The sequence below is a fragment of the Suncus etruscus genome, chromosome 9, assembly GCF_024139225.1.
Source record: "Suncus etruscus isolate mSunEtr1 chromosome 9, mSunEtr1.pri.cur, whole genome shotgun sequence".
Lineage (NCBI taxonomy): Eukaryota > Metazoa > Chordata > Mammalia > Eulipotyphla > Soricidae > Suncus > Suncus etruscus.
Genome location: NC_064856.1, coordinates 17108407 through 17129288, shown reverse-complemented (window position 1 = coordinate 17129288; position 20882 = coordinate 17108407). Strand labels below are relative to the sequence as shown.

General features: G+C 41.5%; 2 protein-coding genes across 5 annotated transcripts in view; one reads left to right on the top strand and one right to left on the bottom strand.

Annotated features, from left to right (window-relative positions):
• Positions 1 to 81: 81 nt before the first annotated feature.
• On the top strand, positions 82 to 2886 carry ROMO1 (reactive oxygen species modulator 1). The gene is made up of 3 exons (XM_049779438.1): positions 82 to 87; positions 266 to 396; positions 2699 to 2886. Exons 2-3 carry the CDS (start codon positions 266 to 268, stop codon positions 2805 to 2807), a joined length of 240 nt encoding a protein of 79 aa, XP_049635395.1. The 5' UTR covers positions 82 to 87; the 3' UTR covers positions 2808 to 2886.
• A 2783-nt stretch (positions 2887 to 5669) lies between these two features.
• The window catches only part of RBM39 (RNA binding motif protein 39), a 40691-nt gene continuing 25478 nt past the window's right edge, over positions 5670 to 20882 (bottom strand). For 2 of the 4 annotated variants that reach the window (XM_049779234.1, XM_049779236.1), the window contains 7 exons: positions 18861 to 19065; positions 16656 to 16733; positions 13547 to 13597; positions 11083 to 11164; positions 8279 to 8384; positions 6767 to 6845; positions 5670 to 6677 (listed from right to left, as the gene is read on the bottom strand). In XM_049779234.1, coding sequence (XP_049635191.1) covers positions 6577 to 6677; positions 6767 to 6845; positions 8279 to 8384; positions 11083 to 11164; positions 13547 to 13597; positions 16656 to 16733; positions 18861 to 19065 — 702 coding nt within the window. In that variant the 3' untranslated portion in view covers positions 5670 to 6576. The remainder of the gene's footprint in view (positions 6678 to 6766; positions 6846 to 8278; positions 8385 to 11082; positions 11165 to 13546; positions 13598 to 16655; positions 16734 to 18860; positions 19066 to 20882) is intronic. The other 2 variants (XM_049779235.1, XM_049779238.1) reach the window with 1 other exon arrangement.

Below are 20882 nucleotides of genomic sequence, written 5' to 3'. Positions count from 1 at the left end.
GCGGTCCTCGGGACGCCGCGCGGGGCCCCGCCTCGCGTCTCCTGCCCGTGAGCCGACGTCGAGCGGAGCGACCGAGCCGAGAACGAGGTGAGGGGCGGGCGGGAGCGAGGCGAGGCGAGGCGAGGCGGGGGCGCCGGGCGCGGGGACGGAACGCGAGTGGGGCGCCGGTCGGGCTCCGCGCGGGGTGGCCTCCGGGCCGTCCCCAACCCCGGGGCCCCGCGGACTCTCGCGTGGAGGGCCGCCCGCCTGACCTCGCCCTCCGCAGATGCCGGTGGCCGTGGGACCCTACGGCCAGTCCCAGCCCAGCTGCTTCGACCGCGTCAAGATGGGCTTCGTCATGGGCTGCGCCGTGGGCATGGCGGCCGGGGCGCTCTTCGGCACCTTCTCCTGTCTCAGGTGAGGGCGGAGGGAGCGGGGGGAGGGAGCCCGGCGAGCCCAGCGGACCTTCGAGCCCGGCCCGGCTGCAGCCCCAGCCCCAGGCCGGCCTGCCGCCCGCCCGCCGCCCTCGCCCGGTCCCTCGACGGCCGCCCGGGAACCTATTGCCCAACTACTTTGAACCGACTCAGAACGCCCGCAGGCACTTTTCTGTGACCTTTGTGCCATTGGAGCCTTGACCCCCCCCCCCCCGTGAAGAACACCCGGATTTTTAAAGAGTTGAAAGGACCAAATCAGAACCCCGCGCAGAACCTGCCATCTAAAGAGCATGCCTCGGATAACCAGTTGCTACTGTAGTTGCAATTTCCGGTGGTAAAACGAGCCAGCAGCGCGACTATATTGAATGATGAACTAAAGCCCAAAGTGAAGGTTAAAAATGGAATCCCTAAAGGCTATAATGATTTGTTGTAGGGTAGGCTATGTGTTTTTCCAGTTCCCGAATTCTAAATTACGACTTGCTTAGTCGTATGATGTGCTTTAATACAATGTTCTTACAAAGCTCTGAATTTTATTTTATTTTTTTTTTTTTTTTTTTTTTTTTTTTTTTTTTGGTTTTTGGGCCACACCCGTTTGATGCTCAGGGGTTACTCCTGGCTATGTGCTCAGAAATCGCCCCTGGCTTGGGGGGACCATATGGGACGCCGGGGGATCGAACCGCGGTCCGTTCCTTGGTAGCGCTTACAAGGCAGACACCTTATCTCTAGCGCCACCTTCCCGGCCCCTAAAGCTCTGAATTTTAAAATCTACCTTCATGAAACTGGGCTTAAGAACCAGCTCTAATTTCTGTATCTTACTTCTAATTATTTCTGTAGGGCCGGATAGTTAGTACAACGGTAGGGAGTTTAACTTGAACATGACCAACCAGGCACGATACCTTGCACCCCATAGGACAGCCCAAGCCCACCACGATTAAGGCAGGTGAGGCAAAACAAAATCTTCAAAACCGGGTTTCCAACAAGCAAGCATTTCCAACAAGAAATCCCTAAAATGGGCCCGGAGAGATAGCATAGCGGCGTTTGCCTTGCAAGCAGCCAATCCAGGACCAAAGGTGGTTGGTTCGCATCCCGGTGTCCCATATGGTCCCCCGTGCCTGCTAGGAGCTATTTCTGAGCAGACAGCCAGGAGTAACCCCTGAGCACCGCCGGGTGTGACACAAAAACAAAAAGAAATCCCTAAAATATTGCCCATCAGGTATACAGAGAGTTTCCTGGCATGACATAGAGCTATGGTTGATCAGCAACATCCCATCTCGTTGGTTCCCTGAGGACGCCAGAATTCCTAAGTGGTGCAGATTAAGGAGTAACCCCTGAGCACCTACGAGCATGGCCCGCAACCAAAAAAAAAAATCTCCACATTAGACCCCCATTGATGGCTCCTTTACCCAGTCCCAAGTGAAGTGATGCCAAACTTCAGGTATACTTATAAAAACACAATTCAAGGGAGGTAGGGCGTTTGCCTTGAATGCAGAAGAAGGATGCTTCGAATCCCGGCATCCCATATGGTCCCCCGAGGTTGCCAGGGGCGATTTCTTAACACATAGCCAGGAGTAACCACTGGGTGCTAACGGGTATCCCCCCCCCCAAAAAAAAAAAAAAAAAACACAATTCAAGGTGAGCAGCTCTTTGGCCATGAACATAAAAACAATAGTCAAGAACAAGTGAATGAGGGGCCAGAGCAGAACGAAGGTGGTTCGAATCCCGTTATTGTCCCATATGGTCCCCTGAGCCTGTCATGAGTGATTTCTGAGCTTAGAGCCAGGAGTAACCTCTGGGCGCTGCTTGGTGTGACCCAAAACCATTTAAAGGGGGGGGGGGCAGAGAGATAGCATGGAGATAGGGCATTTGCCTTTCTTTTTTTTTTTTTTTTTTTTTGGTTTTTGGGCCACACCCGGTAACGCTCAGGGGTTACTCCTGGCTATGTGCTCAGAAGTCGCTCCTGGCTTGGGGGACCATATGGGACACCGGGGGATCGAACCGCGGTCCGTCCAAGGCTAGCGCAGGCAAGGCAGGCACCTTACCTCTTGCGCGCCCGGCATTTGCCTTTCATGCAGGTCATTGGTTCGAATTCAGGCATCCCATATGGTCCCTAGCCTGCCAGGAACAATTTCTGAGTGGAGCCAGGAGTAGCCCCGGAGCACTGCCGGGTGTGACCCAAACCCTCCCCCCCAAAAAAAAGGAATGTTCAGAACAACACCCTACCCACCCTCAAAAAAGGGGCAGGTTGTTAATGTCTTCTATTGGCCACATCTTGGTTTCTTCCTCAGGATTGGAATGCGGGGTCGGGAGCTGATGGGCGGCATCGGGAAAACGATGATGCAGAGTGGCGGCACGTTTGGCACATTCATGGCTATCGGGATGGGCATTCGATGCTGATGGAGACCATGGTTGCCTGTAATATCAGTCCCCTCCCATCACTCCCAACCCATGTACTATAATAAAAAATTTGAGTAGTCTTGTGTCTCAGGGGCATTATTTTATTCTCAAATGATCCTCTAAAGTGGCTAATGAGCTAATCAAGGCCTCTGAGATGGAAAACATGAAAAGCAAGGAAACTTAATGTGTTCAAGGAAAGTCCATAAATTTCAGTTTATCCTGTTACCATTTTAAAGCTGAAAGTTATCTAGTTCAGAATTTTTCAGGCCATAAATGGTAGTAACCAATTCGTGGATTTTGAAGGTGTTTAAAGTATTGTCCTTCAACTCATAATTGAAGTTAACTTTTGTACCTAAATTATCCAAAAGACCTGAATAAGGATAACCAGTTAATACAAAACAAAATAGTATTTACCTGGTATCTATCGTAGATATCTATGGAGAACTTATAGAATGGACTGCGTATCAACTGAACTCCATAAACCCCTACAGGACAACCAGTAACTAAGGAAATGGTAATATTGTAAAATTATGACACTAGAAATTATGACACTAATGTGGGTGGCTTTGAATGTACAATTAATTCACCATCCATATAGAACATAGAGGGACCAGAGCAATTTGGTACATCTGTTGTCCCTTTTTTTTTTTTAGGGGGGGGTTGGCCTAGAGTTAGCAAGGCAAAAGCCCTACCACTTGTACCATCGCTCCAGCCCCACATCTGTTGTCTTGCGTTTTATGTAGCCAACCCACTTTAGATCCCTGACATCCCATACGGCCCCCGAAGAACAAGGAGTAACTAAGCACTACAACATGTGGGCCAAAAATACAACAAAACCAAATAGAGGATGGACTAATTTCCGAAAGTGTTTCAAACGAGATCTGAAATATCTATCAAGATTAAATTTTATTGGTAGTGGGCCAGATAGCATGGAAGTAGGGTGTTTGCCTTGCATGCAGAAGGAAGGTGTTTCGAGTCCCGGCATCCCATATAGTCCCGAGCCTGTCAGGAGCGATTTCTGAGCCTAGAGCCAGGAGTAACCTCTAAGCGCTGCCGTGAGTGACCCCCCCCCAAAAAAAATTTTATTGGTAAAGCTTAGAAATTATAAGACCTATTAATTTAAAATACGTATTAAAGGGGCCGAAGCGGTGGTGCAGCAGTAGTAGCTTTGCACACATCTGACCTAGGACGGACTGTTTCTATCCCCACAGCATGCCATATGGTCCCTCAAGCCAGGAGCTATTTCTGAGCACAAAGCCAGGAGTAATCCCCTTGTCTTCGGGTGTGGCCCAAAAATAAAAATAAAACACAACACCCTATTAAAGGACTTGGATCAAAGTGGAAAAGAAGATTTTCACGAAGAATTGTTGAAAAAAAAAATCCTAAAACTAAAGAAATCTTGGCCCAGAGTCGGTTCCACAGGGTCTGGTGCTCGGATCAAAATAGACGAGGCCCAGGCCGCTGATTTATCAAAGGTGATTCTGATCTGAAAAAAAATCAGTCTTTTGCCAAATACCTTAACAGACCTGAAGCTTCTGCATGGTATCAAATTCTAGTGGACTAGAAATATTTTCTAGTATTATTTTTCCCACCACTTTTCTACAGTAGTGCTTTTTTTCCTTATAGTCTTTGACCACTCAGCCATCACAATGCTGTAGTTCCCTTAAGTGTTCCTAAGAAGCCTAAGGTTAAATTCCAGATCTAATGGAGGTAGCTCCATTGGCCCTCTCACTGTAATTAGCAACTTTAAATCTTAGGGCCTGGGTGTATAGTAGCATGGTAGGATGCTTGCCTTGCCTGAGGCCAATTCAGGATGAGCCAGATTTGATTCCAAGCATCCAATATGGTCCCCAAGCCTGCCAGGAGTGATTACTGAGCAGTCAAGAGTAAACCCCGAGCACCACCCGAAAAACAAAAACAAACAAAAAGGGCTGGTATTAAGGGAGTTAAGATTGCTGCCTTCCATAGAGGGACCCAGAGTTTAATACCCTGACACCATTGGTGGAAAGGGGTGGGGTGGGGGTAAACAGAAATGAGACTGGGGAAAAGCTGGCCTTGCATGCAGCCAAGTTCTGTCCTTGCTCTAAGCCGGTCACAAAATAACAAGTCCTGAACACAGGACTGGCAAAACAAAACAAAACAAAAAAACTAGGCGCCAATGAAGTAAGGCCTTTCACACAGCCAACCTAGGTTTGATACCTGGTGTCCCATGTCAACAGAGAACTCCCAGAAATGAATCCTGAAGAACCATAAGTAACCCAAGCCTTCTATAGCATGCCTACTCCCCAGTCTAAAACTCCTATCTCATCAAAGTTGCTAAAAGTAATTTGAAGTTCAAACTGCTAAAATTTAATAACTAAACAACTTTTTCTAATTAAGCCCAGTTAGAAACTTAGACTTAGGGGCCTACAACTGTAGGTCATTTGCTTTAAAGGAGGCCTGTTACCCCCTAGGGTCTCCTGTCAAGGGGAGATTTCTGAGCACATAAAGCCAGTAGTGATTTCTGAAGGCAGCAGGATGTGGCCCAAACCCCCTCCCCCAAGAAAACAAAGACTTAAAAAGACAAAGATTGATTAAAATACTTAGTGAGCTAGAGCAATGGCACTGCGGGAAGGCATTTGGCTTGCATGCTGGACCTTGGTTGAATACCTGGCATCCCATATGGTCACTGGAGTCAGAACTGATTTCTGAGCACATAGCCAAGAGTAACCCCTGAGCATCACTGGGTGTGGCCCAAAAAAGCAAAAAACAAAAGAACCAACATGGATTTCAGGAAGGACCTTTCAACAGGTAAGTGTATACCAAAAATTTCCCCCAAAGAGGAATAATGTACTGAATAAGCACACTAAAAGCCAAATAACCTAACATTCTATCACTTTAATACATTTTAAAAATGAAGCTTTCTTGTGGCCTTTTAAAGAGAATTTTATTTGAGTGGTTCTTACAAAGATTGTTGCAATATGAAAGTCATTTGTTTGATAGAAATATCAAGCTGTCTTGTCAAACACACTGAAGTAACCCAAAAATATATTTCAGAGCTCACAGAGCTTAAAAAGAGCAAAGATTATATATGCAACCAGACAAAACCTATTTCCGCATTTCCAATTTCTTGTTCAGATTGCTTGCATTTTCAGAATCTCTAAACATCTTGAGGAAATGCAGGGATCATTTTGTTTGGATTCTCAGACACACCAGAACGTATAATATTTACAAAGAAACTTACAGAGAACATTAATTGAAAAGATACCATCAAGAAATATAATTTTGAAATCTCCTTTTCTTGCCAATTGATCTAAAGCAAGATGAGATGTTAATCCAACAGCCCTTTAGCTGTCTAGAATTTCTATACACTAAATGTGCATTCCAGAAACCTTTGCCAAACTATTTGCCAAAAATTAACATTAGTGAAATGTAACTCTGGTGTAAAAAGTTAGGCTTCTGAAATGTTAAAAACATTATATCCCTGACTGCCTTTTTTACATTGAGCACATTTGATACCCTAGGGCTATTCCTATATATCCTTTATGTAATTTTCTACATGTACAATAAAAGGCAGAACAATAGACAGCTTTGTATACAGTGGAATCTGCTAGATAGGGAGAACGAGCACACTTACTCCTGTTTACAATTTTATTTTCCAGGTAACAGGAATTGTATACAAATGACAGTAGACCCTTGCCTCTTTATTTTTTTTTTATCTAAATAAAAGATAACTCAAGATGAATTCTCAAAGAAAAAAGCTATATACATAAGGGACTTTTATCTTCCTTCATCGTCTACTTGGAACCAGTAGTTGTGTTGCTGTCATAGAATCAGGGAAAAGGTTGTGATAAGTTGGAAGAGGTACATATGCTGCTGTTATCATTTTACCTGTGGGGAAAAAAATAAAAGTAGTTTAGCAACATCATTAACTTTCCTATTGTTAATAATAATCAGTAGTTTGAATAAAGCAAACTCACCAGCAAACCACCTGCCATGCAATGCATTAACTGCAGCAATGGCCGCAGCAATGGACGGGCATTTCACATACACGTTGCCCTAAAACAAGAGTTAGAAGTATTATAAAAACGTGAATTCCACGCATAGGATATTGTATTCATTAATGTCAGAATAAGCCTCAAACATAAAGAAATAGCAATTTGGGGCCAAAGAGATAGCACAGGGTAGGGCATTTTGCCTTGTATGTGGCCACCCAGGACAGATATGGGTACTGATTCCCAGCCTCCCATAAGGTCCCTAAAGGCTGCTAGGAGCCATTTCTGAACACAGAGCCAGAGTAAACCCAGCACCTACGGATGTGACCCCAAAACCAAAAAGTAAGTATCAATCCAACACTTTGAGACATTGATCAGGAGCTTTTCCATAAATGGAGGTGAAGCAGAGTACCAGGATTGCTCCTGGATAGAACGGTGACTATATGGAATGCCAGGAATTCAGTAAGGTTCAACTATGAGCATGTAATATGCCTCTTTATATACTATAGAAATAACCCCTAAACACACTGACTAGGAAGATCCGTTTTTTTTTTTTTTTTTGGGGGGGGGGTCACACCCGGCAGTGCTCAAGGGTTATTCCTGGCTCCAGGCTCAGAAATTGCTCCTGGCAGACACGGGGGACCATATGGGACGCCGGAATTCAAACTGATGACCTCCAGCATGAAAGGCAAACGCCTTACCTCCATGCTATCTCTCCGGCCCCGGAACATCCTTTCTTTATCGTGAAAAAGAAAACTACACCACAGTGACAGTATAGCCAGTATAGGCCTTAAATTCTCCCAACCAGAGCAATATCTCAGCGGTGAGGCGTTGCTTTGCATGGTAAGGTTTGGTGGATCAAGGTTCAATCCCCTACATTCCATATGGTGCCCAAAACCTGCCAGTGGCCCCATAAAATTTAAACATCAAAAAAAAGTCACCAAAACAATCCGGGTTCTATCTGATAGAATACCATATTGGGACCGGAGAGATAGCATGGGGGTAGGGCGATTGCTTTTCATGCAGGCAAAAGGACAGTGGTTCAAACCTCCGCATGTAGTATGGTTCCCAGAGCCTGCCAGGGGCAATTTATGAGCATTTAGCCAGGAGTAACGCCAGAGCGCTGCTGGGTATGACCCAAAAACACAGGGTTTACTAATGATATGGTTCAAGTATCACTCCAAGTAGGCCTAACCAGGGGGTGGGGGGTGCACGAAAATGGTTTTCTTCCTAGGAGGACATGATAGAAAATGACTGAGAGGGGCCGGGCGGTGGCGCTAAAGGCAAGGTGTCTGCCTTGCCAGCGCTAGCCTAGGATGGACCGCGGTTCGATCCCCCGGTGTCCCATATGGTCCCCCAAAGCCAGGAGCTACTTCTGAGCGCATAGCCAGGAGTAACCCCTGAGCGTCACTGGGTGTGGCCCAAAAACCAAAAAAAAAAAAAAAAAAAATGACTGAGAAGCACTGGCCTAATTGAACTATCAATCTTAGTTTTTACCTGAGCTGAATTTTTATCAACATAAATATGAATAACTCCTCCGTGTTTATTACATTCTTCAATCACATCATCTTTAATCTCTGTATCCCATCCGACTTCTTCTTCTCTGTAAGAAAATTTTAAATATGTAAGTCACAAGACAAACTAGAGAAAATATAAAACGTTTATAATTATGTTTTAAATAGTTTAACCTTAAAAAAAAAAAAAAAAACAAAAAAACAAGGGGCCCGGAGAGATAGCACAGCGGCGTTTGCCTTGCAAGCAGCCGATCCAGGACCAAAGGTGGTTGGTTAGAATCTCAGTGTCCCATATGGTCCCCCGTGCCTGCCAGGAGCTATTTCTGAGCAGACAGCCAGGAGTAACCCCTGAGCACCTCCGGGTGTGGCCCAAAAACCAAAAACAAAACAAAAAAAACAAAAACCAAAAAAACAAACAAAAAAAAAAACCAAAAACCAAAAAAACAAAAAACAAAAAACGATTAACTGACATCTTTTTCAAATAACAATTAGAGAGGCCAGAGAGATAGCAAGGTGGAAGGGTGATTGCCTTGCATGTAAAAAGATGGTGGTTCAAATCCTGAACCTGAGCCTGCCAGGAGAAATTTCTATGCATAGAGGCAGAAGTAATCCCTGAGCACAGCTGGGTATAACCCCAAAACAAACAAAATTGTCACTACTTCAAAGTAAACTTAATTTGTCTTTCAGAATACAAAGTGGGGGCAGAGCGGTGGCACTAGAGATATGGCGTCTTCCTTCACTCGCCTAGGATGGACCATCGTCACAATATGGTCCTCCAAACCAGGAGCGATTTCTGAGTGAGAAGCCAGGCGTAAGCCCTGAGCTTCACTGGGTGTGGCCCTCCAAAATATTAAAAAAAAAAACAGAATGCAAAGCTCACTCTAAAAGTATTCATAAAGAAATATAGCTCTTTGGGGCCGGGCGGTGGCGCTAAAGGTAAGGTGCCTGCCTTGCCTTCGCTAGCCTTGGACGGAACGCGGTTCGATCCCCCGGTGTCCCATATGGTCCCCCAAGCCAGGAGCAACTTCTGAGCGCATAGCCACGAGTAACCCCTGAGCGTCACCGGGTGTGGCCCAAAAACCAAAAAAAAAAAAAAAAAAAAAAAAAAAAAAAAAAAGAAATATAGCTCTTTGTTCCCTGCCATAGAAGCAAGATGACAAAGGGAATGCCATCGTTTGGGAAGTGTTGCAACAAGACGCACACGCAGTGCTGCTGCTGCGGCTCCAAGGCCTACCACCTGCAGAAGTCCATCTGCGGCTACTGTGGCTACCCAGCCAAGCGCAAGAGAATCAGAGAAAACCATCAATTAAAAATATTATTGCTGGGCAGATAAACCAAGTAAACAAATCAAAGTGCATAATGTGGCATAAAAACCCCCTCACAACTATCTTATTTCTCATTATTATTCCTTTTTGTTTTATGTTTTTGGGCCACACCAGGCAGTGCTAAGGGGTTACTTCTGGCTCTGTGCTCAAAAATTCCTACTGGGGGCCCGGAGAGATAGCACAACGGCGTTTGCCTTGCAAGCAGCCGATCCAGGACTAAAGGTGCTTGGTTCGAATCCCAGTGTCCCATATGGTCCCCCGTGCCTGCCAGGAGCTATTTCTGAGCAGACAGCCAGGAGTAACCCCTGAGCACTGCCGGGTGTGACCCAAAAACAAAAAACAAAAAACAAAACAAAACAAAAAAAAATCCTACTGACAGGGCCCTTCCAGGTTTGGTACCTCACAAGGCAAATGCCCTATGGCTATGCTATCGGACCATATAGACCAATTTGAAATAAAAGCCAACTGTTTTACTTTATTGAAATTAAATAATAAAAAAAAACCTCCCTAATAATGAACCAGTACATAGGATTAAAAAGGCACTTTTTCTCGTTAAAATGTTGGGCAACACAATGTTCCCTGAGGACATGAAGGACAAAAGCTACTTTACTGTTTTTGTTTGTTTGTTTGGTTTTTTGGCCACACCCAGCACTGCTCAGGGGTTACTCCTGGCTGTCTGCTCAGAAATAGCTCCTGGCAGGCACGGGGGACCATATGGGACACTGGGATTCTAACCAACCACTTAGGTCCTGGATCGGCTGCTTGCAAGGCAAGCCCTCTTTACTGGTAACTGAATGGTTCAACACATTTTCCCTTGAGCACCTGCCTTATATGCCACTAACCCATTATTAATCCTCTATACCCAATGTTCTCCTGATCACTGTTTAGAAATAGTTCCTGCATGCAGTCAGGAATAAAGCAAATATTGATAAGTGTGCCCATGTTGGTAACATGATGTCTGAGAGCAACCACAGAACAAAAAAGAACAATAACGTACCAGTCATTTGTATACTCCCTTAAAAAATATGCAAATGAATGAAAATTGTAGCATTATTCAAACTACTATACATATCTTGGGGTCAGAGAGATAGCATGGAAGTAGGGTGTTTGCCTCACATGCAGAAAGACAAACCCCGGCATCCCATATGATTCCCCCAAGCCTGCCAGGAGTAATCCCTGAGGGCTGCCAGGTGTGACCCAAAACCAAAACAAAACTAAAAACCAAAAACTACTATACAAATCTTATAAAACAGAAGTATTTTTTTATATATTACTTTTTTGGGTTTTTTTGGGGGGGCTACACCCAGTGGTGCTCAGAGGAAACATGGGATGCCAGGGATTGAACTCAAATTCATCCTGGGTTGGCCATGTACAAGGGTTCTATTGAGCTATCATTTCAGCCCCCAGTATTTTTACTTATTATTTTAAATGACCAAAGAATGTATGTGTAACAAAGACTTACGTTTGAGGGTTAAACATATTAGAGAGTTGGAAGCACTGTGTTGCAAGTGGTTGAACAGAAGCAGCTGCAGCTAAAGCTGAAGCTGAAAAAGAGAGAAAGTAAAATCAGGTTCCTAGAAAATGTATCAGAAAAACCCTAATAAAAAAAAATTCCCCAAACACAAAGAGAAATAGGATAGTAGCTATTGGTATCTTTCCTAAAGTATGAAAATATAAAATAGTGCCCCAGTTTAGTTTGCTAGAAAACTAAGACAAACTAATGCTATATATACACAATCGTAAAACTCAGGAATATTGTTTCAATAAGAGGAAATGAACAAAAACAACCAAACAAGGTAAATTATTAAAAGCAGACAAAACTGCTTGGTCAAGCATTATGCATTAAAGTTGACAATATAATGAAACTATTAAAATATTAAATAAAAGCTAAAGCAAAACTTAAAAAGGGTGGAGAACATGCTTTCTATACATGCTGACATAAAGTTCATTCACTAACCCCAAACATGGCTGGGCCATTAAACTGAAATGTCATTACTGCATTACTGAGCCATATATGATAGAAGATATTGCTGTCCCAAAACCACTACAGGAATTGAAGGCCCAGCATGAAAAAAAGTCACCAAATAAATCTGAGCTGCATTTTTAGCAGATATGCATGTCATATAACTTCATTTAAATCAGTAAACAGTTACAAGGTATCAAAGAATTTTAAATTTAATATCCTATGGATATAAATCATATTGTAGAAATAAAATTACTTTACATTAAAGTTCTTTAGCAGAAGTATAGGATATAAAAGTTATTAAGGGATTAAAATTAAGACACCTACACTTAATTTAATACTTGGATTGACATTTTAAAAGCAAGCTCTTTCTACACAACTGATCCAATATTTGCCATTGATAAAATATTACCAGGAGCTGTTATAAAACTCACCGTAATCATAACATTTGATCAAATTTCATTCCAATACATAACAACAACAATCAAGCTAGGATAAAACAGTGCATTAGAAATTATAGTATTTAAACAAAGTCCTGAGAAAGTCACCAAAAATCTTTGTTCAATCAGGGCTGTAAATAAAATACATCATAAAATGTTTTCTCTAAATAGATACAAATGTGTTTTGCTTTTTCCTATTCTTTAAAAATTGTATATTGTACAATATTGTATATTGTAAAGCTGAAAAAATAATAACCAAAGTGTCAAATTCTTTTTATTTTTATTTTTTTTTTTTTTTTTGCATCACACCCAGCAGTGCTCAGGAGGTACTCCTGGCTCTATGCTCAGAAATTGATCCTGGCAGGATCGGCTTGGGGGACCATATGGATGCCAGGATTCGAACCACCGACCTTAGGCATGCAAGGCAAAAGCCGTACCTCCAATTCTATCTCTCCGGCCCCACAAAGTGTCAAATTCTATTTGAGAAAATAATATCATTCTGTATTACAATTAAGGGGGGGGAAAGGTACCATTTAATAAATGAAATTGTGAAAAAAAAATCACAACATTACAGGGAAAAAATGAGATTTTTACTACTAAAATAATAAGAAAATGTATGATTTAAGCATCCATTTCAAGATAAAAACAGATACAATAAAAATAATTTACATAAAAATATCTATCAGAATGTACTAATACGGACTTATTTGACCAAAAAATTAAAAAGTATATTTTAATCTTTAATTTTATCTCAAGGTAGGTCTTGTATAATCATTTTTCAAACAACTAAAATAAACCCTAAAAAGAAACTTGTTTTATATAGCAGCAACAGATTAGCTTAAGCAATATAAAGTAGCCCAATTATGAAATCTTGACATCTCTAAAATTTGCATGCAATTTGATTCTAGATTCTTGTTTTAATGAATAGGCAGTTTGTAATAAGATTATAGTCATTTATAGTCAGTTAATACTAGCCCTTTAGTTTGAAAGGATTCCTATGATTCATATTAGATTTCACTTTAACTTTATTGTTTGTTTTAGGGTCACACCCGGTGATGTTCAGGAGTTACTCCAGGCTATGCACTCAGAAATCGCTCCTAGCTTGGGATACCATATGGGACGCCAGGGATCCAACGTCCATCCTGGATCAGCTGCGAGCAAAGCAAATGCCCTACAATTGCACTATAGCTGCAGCCACTCACTTTGACTTTAATTGGAAAAACATTAAACAGGAGACAGACAAAACTTAAGCTGACAATAAGCTTAAGTGGCTGAAATAACACCAAAATCCCCCAGACACTTCCCATTTATCAAATAAAGAAATAATCGAATAGGCTTTCTGAAATATCAATTAAAAGAAAATTTAATACTGACATCAGTTTAATTGGAGGAATACTCAAAATGCATATGGGACATCAACTTAATGTTATGCTGCCATAATCTGACCCCTAATATCATCTACAATGAACTATGTCTTATTGTATTTACATCTATCTTAAAGACAAATAAGAAGCTCAACTCACCTTCCGTCTGTTGAGAAAGTCTTGTTTGCAAATCTATAACAAAAGAGAATTCTACAGCTCAGTGCAGGAACAATGAAGAGCCTCAACTAACAGGGTAAATGTCAGGAAAGCTTTAATAAAAGAGGACTATAGTAGCAGGGTTCTCAAATTGAACTTATAGTAAAACCTGGCAGCCAAACCACCTTCCCCATTCCTCATTGGCAAGGCTTTGTGGCCTTTTTCCCCTCCTATCCTAGGAAATTTATGCCTTTATTCCTAAGTTTAGCCTATAAATCACAACAAAATTCCACTGTACTATACTCTTTAAGTGGGAATAATGGGAAATGGGGAAAGGGAAGCAACCGGTCAAAAATTGCATGAATACCCTGATCTTGAGAATTCAATTCCAAGTACTTGGAAAATCAGCTATTTTTCTACAGGTGCCATTTACAAGTTTACAAAATGTTAGACACTTAATTTAAAAATTAAAAAAACAGTGGAAAAGATAAGATACTAAGTATTATTCATATCCTGAAATGTATTTAGTATCTAAGTCAAATGCATATCACAGGGTGTATTATTAAAATCTAGATTCTAGGACTAGTCTTGAACACAAATAAGGCCAAAACCGAATTTAAATGCTACTATGATCTTTGTAGGACAGACATTTTATTTTTATAATTTTACAATTATTATTCCTACACTAGAAGTCAATAAAGAATTGTCAAGTAAAAATAGCAAGTCTGAAGAATAAAGTCTATTTTGTAAGACAACCTGAGTCACTGAAACACATAATAATTATATTTCAATTAATCTAAGTTTTGTTGAAGAGAATCAACTGTAATACTGATAGCTCTGGGTAAATTATGGTATAGAAAAATCATAAAAGACAGGGCAAGAATAAAAAGGGATCTACTTGTACACCAAGTTATACTGGGAATATAATACCTGGAGGGTCCTAAGTGCTCAAAATAGCATCTCAAAGAGCTGAAAATATACAACTGGTATGTACTGAAGAAACAATTCTTTAATTCCTAAAATTAAAAAAATGTAGGCATGAGAAATTATTCTTTTCAGTGTAAATAAATCCATAAAGTTCAAAAATGCCCTTTTTTATTTATGAAAAGATAGGAAGCAAAGCATGAATTATTAAAAATAGGGCTTGTTAAGAACTTTAGAGGCAAGAACAATAGCACAGCAGGTATGATGTTCTCCTTGCATACAGCCCATCCCAATCTCTAGCATCCACATGGTCCCAGAAGCCTGCCAGGAGCAAATTTCTAAGCTTAGAGCCAGGAGTAACCTGAATGCTGCTAAATGTGGCCCAAAAACAAACAAACAAACAAAAATTCCAGGAGGCCAGAGCTAAGTAAAGCGTTTTGCCTTCGTTTAAATTCCCAGCATCCCACATAGTCCCGCAATCCTGCCAGGAGCAAAACTGGATGTGACTCAAAACAAAACCAAAAGAACACATGCAAAAAAAAAAAAAAAAAAAAAAAAAACCATAAATAAATGCCAGGCATGCTCCTCCAAGCAACTCTAAGAGTCAAAAATTACAGCTGGGATACATATATGGTTATGGCCTAAACACCATTAGCAAAAACCTTAAAAAGCTCCAGGCTTTCTGATTAAAATGGGATTGCACCCAATAATTTTTTTTTTTTTTTGGTTTTTGGGTGACACCCAGCAGTGCTCAGGGGCTACTCCTGGCCCTACACTCTAAAATACCTACTGGCAGGGTAAGGGGACCATAAGGGATGCCACATTTTGAACCACCATCCTTTTGGATGCAAGGACAACACCCTACCTCCATGCTATCTCTCGTGACAATTAAATTTTCGGGGTTTTTTTTTGGTTTTTCAGTCACACCCATTTGATGCTCAGGAAGTTCTCCTGGCTAAGTGCTCAGAAATTGCCCTTGGCTTGGGAGCCCATGTGGGATGCAGGGGGATCGAATCGTGGTCCTTCCTTGGCTAGCGCTTGCAAGGCTCTACACCTCTAGTGCCACATTGCCAGCCCCTAAATTTGCATTTAGGCTGGGTTCAATCACTAACACCCCAGTGGCTATGCAAATCATTAGTAAAACCTGAACCAACTGTGTATACCCTTTTCAAACTGTAATTACAATATGTTGGAAACTCACTAATGTAAGAAATATGTTCTTATTAGTAAACAGTTACATTAAAAAAGAGCCGGAGAGATGAGCACTACTAGGTGGGACACAAAAACAAAATAAAACAAAAAGACAAGAAGTATATGGCAAATAGCACAACAAGGAAGGCATTTGCCTTGCACATAGCCAATTCCAGTTCAATCATGGTCATCCCACATGGACTTCAGAACCTGACAAGAGTGATTTCTGAGTAGAGAACAAGGATTAAAACTTGAGCATCACCAGATGTGGCCCAAAAACCAAAAATAGAAGATGGTCCTGGGGCCAGAAAAAGAGCACTTGCCTAAAAGTAGGGCATATGCCTTAGATATGGGTGATAAGGGCTTAATCCCCAGCATCACATATGAATTCCTGAGTGCAGTAATCCCTCACCACTTCTAGGTATCATACAAACCCACCTCCCAATCTTTTTTAAAAAGGAAAAGAGGCCAGAGATAATTGGTCTCCCAACATGAAGTGACCCGAAATCCAAGAGGCATAAAAAAATTTTAATGAAAAACATGAAGCAAACAGATGCAGTTTGATAATGTATATATTTTAAACACTGCTGATATAGTATAGTTAATAGTGATGCTTTTCTTGGAATAAATACTTCTTAGAGGGATTATCAAAGGACTGAATGCTCTATAGATAAAAACCAAAGGTTTCTACATGAGCAATGCCTGAAACCCCATTGTCAAGAACATAAGGTTACCGAAGACCATAGCCAGTAAGATTTTATTAGGGAAGAAAAAAACCTTTAATATTTAAATTAAAACTAATGGTATTTTCTACAGAAATCTTGTGAATATTAAAACTATAAACTTTCATTTACTTCCTTATGTGAACTCCAAGTTAATGGGCTACAAGTACTTGATGAATTGAATTCTCAGTTAAGTCCTTTTAATATGCAAAAATTTGGCAATTTTTCGAATTAGATGAGAAAACGATTTAAATTAGAAAAGATTCAATTCCTACCTGCCACAGCACCAAATGCCAAAGAGCCACTCATTTGTAGAGCTTGTTGTGCTGCTGGTGGAATCTGCAAACCTGTACCTGTAAAAGAAGAGGCACTTACTATGTTAAGATTATCCAAATCTCTTCACCTAAAACAAAGAGAATCACAGAGGTATTTTACTTAGCTCTTATTGTTTGCCTCCTCTGCAAACTTATCTGACAAACTCAATATAACAGATTGTAGAATATTTTAACCTAAAATAAGACAGAAAATCCACTGGCTTCTAAAGGAAGTAAGCAGAAAAAGCACAATGAATTGTTGTCAAAATACACTATACTACATTCCACAAGCATGGCAGTCTTTTTTTTTTTTTGGGGGGGGGGAGGGTCAAATCCACCTGTGCTCAAGGGTTACTCCTGGTTATATGCTCAAAACTCGCCCCTGGCAGGCTAGGGGGATTTATTAGCACGGCATTCTTTTTTTTTTTTTTTTTTTGGCTTTTGGGCTCAGGGGTTATTCCTGGCTTGGGGGACCATATGAGATGCCGGGGGATCGAATCACAGTCCGTCCAAGGCTAATGCAGGCACCTTACCTCGAGCGCCACCACCCGGGCCCCCAGCAGGGCATACATAATTTGCTTTAGTTCTTAATGTAATATTCTTAAGATATATATAAGGTCAGAGTAAAAATCTAGTCACAGTATCCCAACTGGTCCCCCACAATTTCCAGGAATAAGCCCGAATATCTCTGGTTCTGGCACAACAACAAAAATGACACAGGAATGTTTATTGAGTTCAACAGCTCTGCTGACCCACATTTTAAATGTAAAATATAAGAACTTTGACAAGGAAGTCCTTTGCCAGTACAATATTCCTGCTTGACTGGCACGGAATGAACAAACTTACAAGGTAGTTAGCGAAAGGAAGAAAATGGTTTATGAGCCCAGTGGAGGGAACAGTGAAATGAAGTTAAAACCAACTTGGTTTGTGCATGATCAAAATTATTCTTTAGGGCCGAGAGATAGCATGGAGGTAAGGCGTTTGCTCTGCATGCAGAAGGGGGCAGGAGAGATTTCTGTGCATATAGCCAAGAGTAAATCCTGAGGGCCCGGAGAGATAGCACAGCAGTGTTTGCCTTGCAAGCAACTGATCCAGAACCAAGGTGGTTGGTTCAAATCCCAGTGTCCCCTGTGCCTGCCAGGAGCTATTTCTGAGCAGACAGCCAGGAGAACCGGTGGGTGTGGCCCAAAAATAAAAATCAAAGCAAACAACAAAGGAAGGAGGTGGGGTCATAGATCTTTTTTCTGGAGCAGTGGTGCTAGTAGTAAAGGTTCAATCCTGTGTCCCATATGGTCCCCCCACAAGCCAAAAGCTCATAGCCAGTAACCCCGGAGTGTCACCCATATAGAAGTGCTAACCTAGAAAGGACAGCGGATCCTGTGTCCCATATGGTTCCTCCCTCAAGCCAAAAGCAATTTCTGATCTCATAGCCAGGAGTAACCCCGGAGTATTGCCATATAGAAAATTGGTTTGCCTTTCTGCCTTAGTTCTAAAAGATACAATGTGTGAAAGATGACCAGTGCTATGTCCATGTCAGGAGGCTGGGTATCCTGACACCATGACACTTTTTCTTTAGGAATCCTCTTTATGAAAAACTGGTCTTTGCTTCACACCCTTTCTCATGGAGCTGGTACCCTTGGAGTGTCAGTATTGGGTTAGGCTCCTATAACCATTATTACAAACCCTCAATCACAAAAATACAATGCAACTAAATGTATCTTATTAACTGTTATAAGCAAAAAGGGACATTTGTATTGTAAATCCATGATAAATAAAAGACAGTATCTATGCAACTACATGTACAGCTTATGAATATCAACTCCAGGTTCGGAGAGATAGCATGGAGGTAAGGCGTTTGCCTTTCATGCAGAAGGTCATTGGTTCGAATCCCGGCGTACCATAAGGTCACCTGAGCCTGCCAGGAGCGATTTCTGAGCATGGAGCCAGGAGTAACCCTCCAAAATGTGAGATAGCTAGAGAACATGTTTTTGTTGTAGGAGCTGAGCTCTGGGTTCAATCCCTAGAAACACACATAGTACAGTGAATTTTATTGGCCAAATAATTATTTCAAAAAGGTAACTCACAAAGAATTACTTTACAATTATTAGTATGTATAACTGCTTTCACTACTTATAATAAAATATGATAATATTGAAAGTAACTTACCCTCTGCAAGTCTTGCCATTAACTGGAGGCGACCGGTTGTTCCCAAGTCAATTCCAGTCCTTTCCAGTTCATCACTGTCCAAAAATGAGCTAGCACTAGAAGCATCAGTTCTCTCAGTAACATGACCAACTTTCATTGGCCTTCCTGCTAATTCAAATCCATTAAGCTGTTCCAAAGCCTTCTTGGCACATTCTGAATCAGAAAACTACAAACAAAAGTCAAAAGTCCAAATTATCATTTTATATAAATACTGAAAGACTTTAAATAATACAAAAACACTGTAAATAATATAAAATATAGTAAAGCAGGGAGGGCTTTTGTCTTATATAAGTACATGCAGACAGAAGCCTCTCTACACATATGAAACACTAAATACTGCCTGTGCAAAGCCAGTAACAAAGTTCTGAGCATTTTCCCAAAAATATACAGTTAAGGGGCTGAAGAGATAGCATGGAGGTAAGGTGTTTGCCTCATTCAGAAGGATGGTAGTTCAAATCTCAGCATCCCATATGGTCCCCTGTGCCTGCCAGGGGAGATTTCTGAGCATAGAGCCAGGAGTAACACCTGAGTGCTGCCTGGTGTGACCCCAAAAAAAAACCAAAAACAAAACCAAAAACAAAATATACAGTTAAGACTAATTAGAGCAAGATTAGGCCAGAGAGGCAAAAGGGATAGCTGGCTTCGTTTCATTCCCCAGAATCCCATGATTCCTGAGTTCACAAAGAATAACCCCTAAGCAATGTCAAGGATGGCACCAAAAAAAACATTTAAAATTTCTTTCTTTTCTTTCCTTTCCATTTTTTTTTTTTTTTGGTTTTTGGGTCATACCTGGCAATGCTCAGGGGTTACTCCTGGCTGTCTGCTCAGAAATAGCTCCTGGCAGGCACGGGGGACCATATGGGACACTGGGATTCAAACCAACCACCTTTTGGTCCTGGATCGGCTGCTTGCAAGGCAAACACCGCTGTGCTATCTCTCCAGGCCCTAAAATTTCTTGAAACACAGTATAGAGCAATAAATAGCACAGCAGATAGGGAGTTTGCTTTAAAAGTGGCCAACTGGCTTTTCAATATCTGGTCTCTCATTATTTTGAGAACTAGCCAAGCAAATAACGAGCAGTGCTAGAATGACCCACTGAACGTAGCAGAGCCAGGAGTAATCCCTGACCACCGCTGGATATGGTCCAAAAAAATAATCTTGAGGGCCGGAGAGATAGTACAGAGATTTTGCCTTGCATGCAGCCCTTCTAGAACAGAAGGTGGTTTAAATTTGGTTTCCCTAAGCCTGCCAGGAGATTTCTGAGTACAGGCCAGGAGTAACCCCTGAGCGCTGCTGCTGGGGTTACAAAGAAACAAAAAAATAATAATAATCTTGGACCAGAGAAATATATGAGGGATGAGGTATTTAAACTTCAGGCATCCCAGCCTGAAATAAAGAACGGGAAAAAAAAAAGTGTGATTCTCTTATATAACCATTTCACTAAAATGGACTGAACTGGTTGGGGTTGGTTGGGATACAAATGAACAGATATGCTATTATAACAGATTAATTTTCATCGAAATATATGAGGCAGGTGCCAGAGCGATAGCACACCAGTAGGGTGTTTGCCTTGATGGCAGCTAACCCCAAGGACCCATATTGTCCCCTGAAATTTACAGGGCCAAATTCTAAACACTGAGCCAGGAGTGAGCACCATGGACTGTGACCCAAAAACAAGCAAACAGAAAAAACTCACAGAAATGAGGCAATAAAGGAGAAGGTGGCCATAAACAGCAGACTTGTAGATTAGTCATAGCCCTAATGGTTAGCTCCCTGATATGAAAGCACCTACCCACTTTCTTAGGATCTTACAATCTTAACAAGAAGATATAACAGAGCAAGTTTTATAATAGTGAGAAAAAGAAAGTATAACAACAGAGCAAGTTTTATTAATACTGAAAAATAAAAAGTGTAATAAAAGTCAAAAGTGGCGTTTGCCTTGCAAGCAGCCGACCCAGGACCTAAGGTGGTTGGCTCAAATCC

Coding starts and splice junctions, on each gene's coding strand:
- ROMO1 (XM_049779438.1), top strand. CDS start 266: ATGCCGGTGGCCGTGGGACCCTACGGCCAGTCCCAGCCCAGCTGCTTC. Junction 397..2,698: donor GGCACCTTCTCCTGTCTCAG/GTGAGGGCGGAG, acceptor TTTCTTCCTCAG/GATTGGAATGCGGGGTCGGG.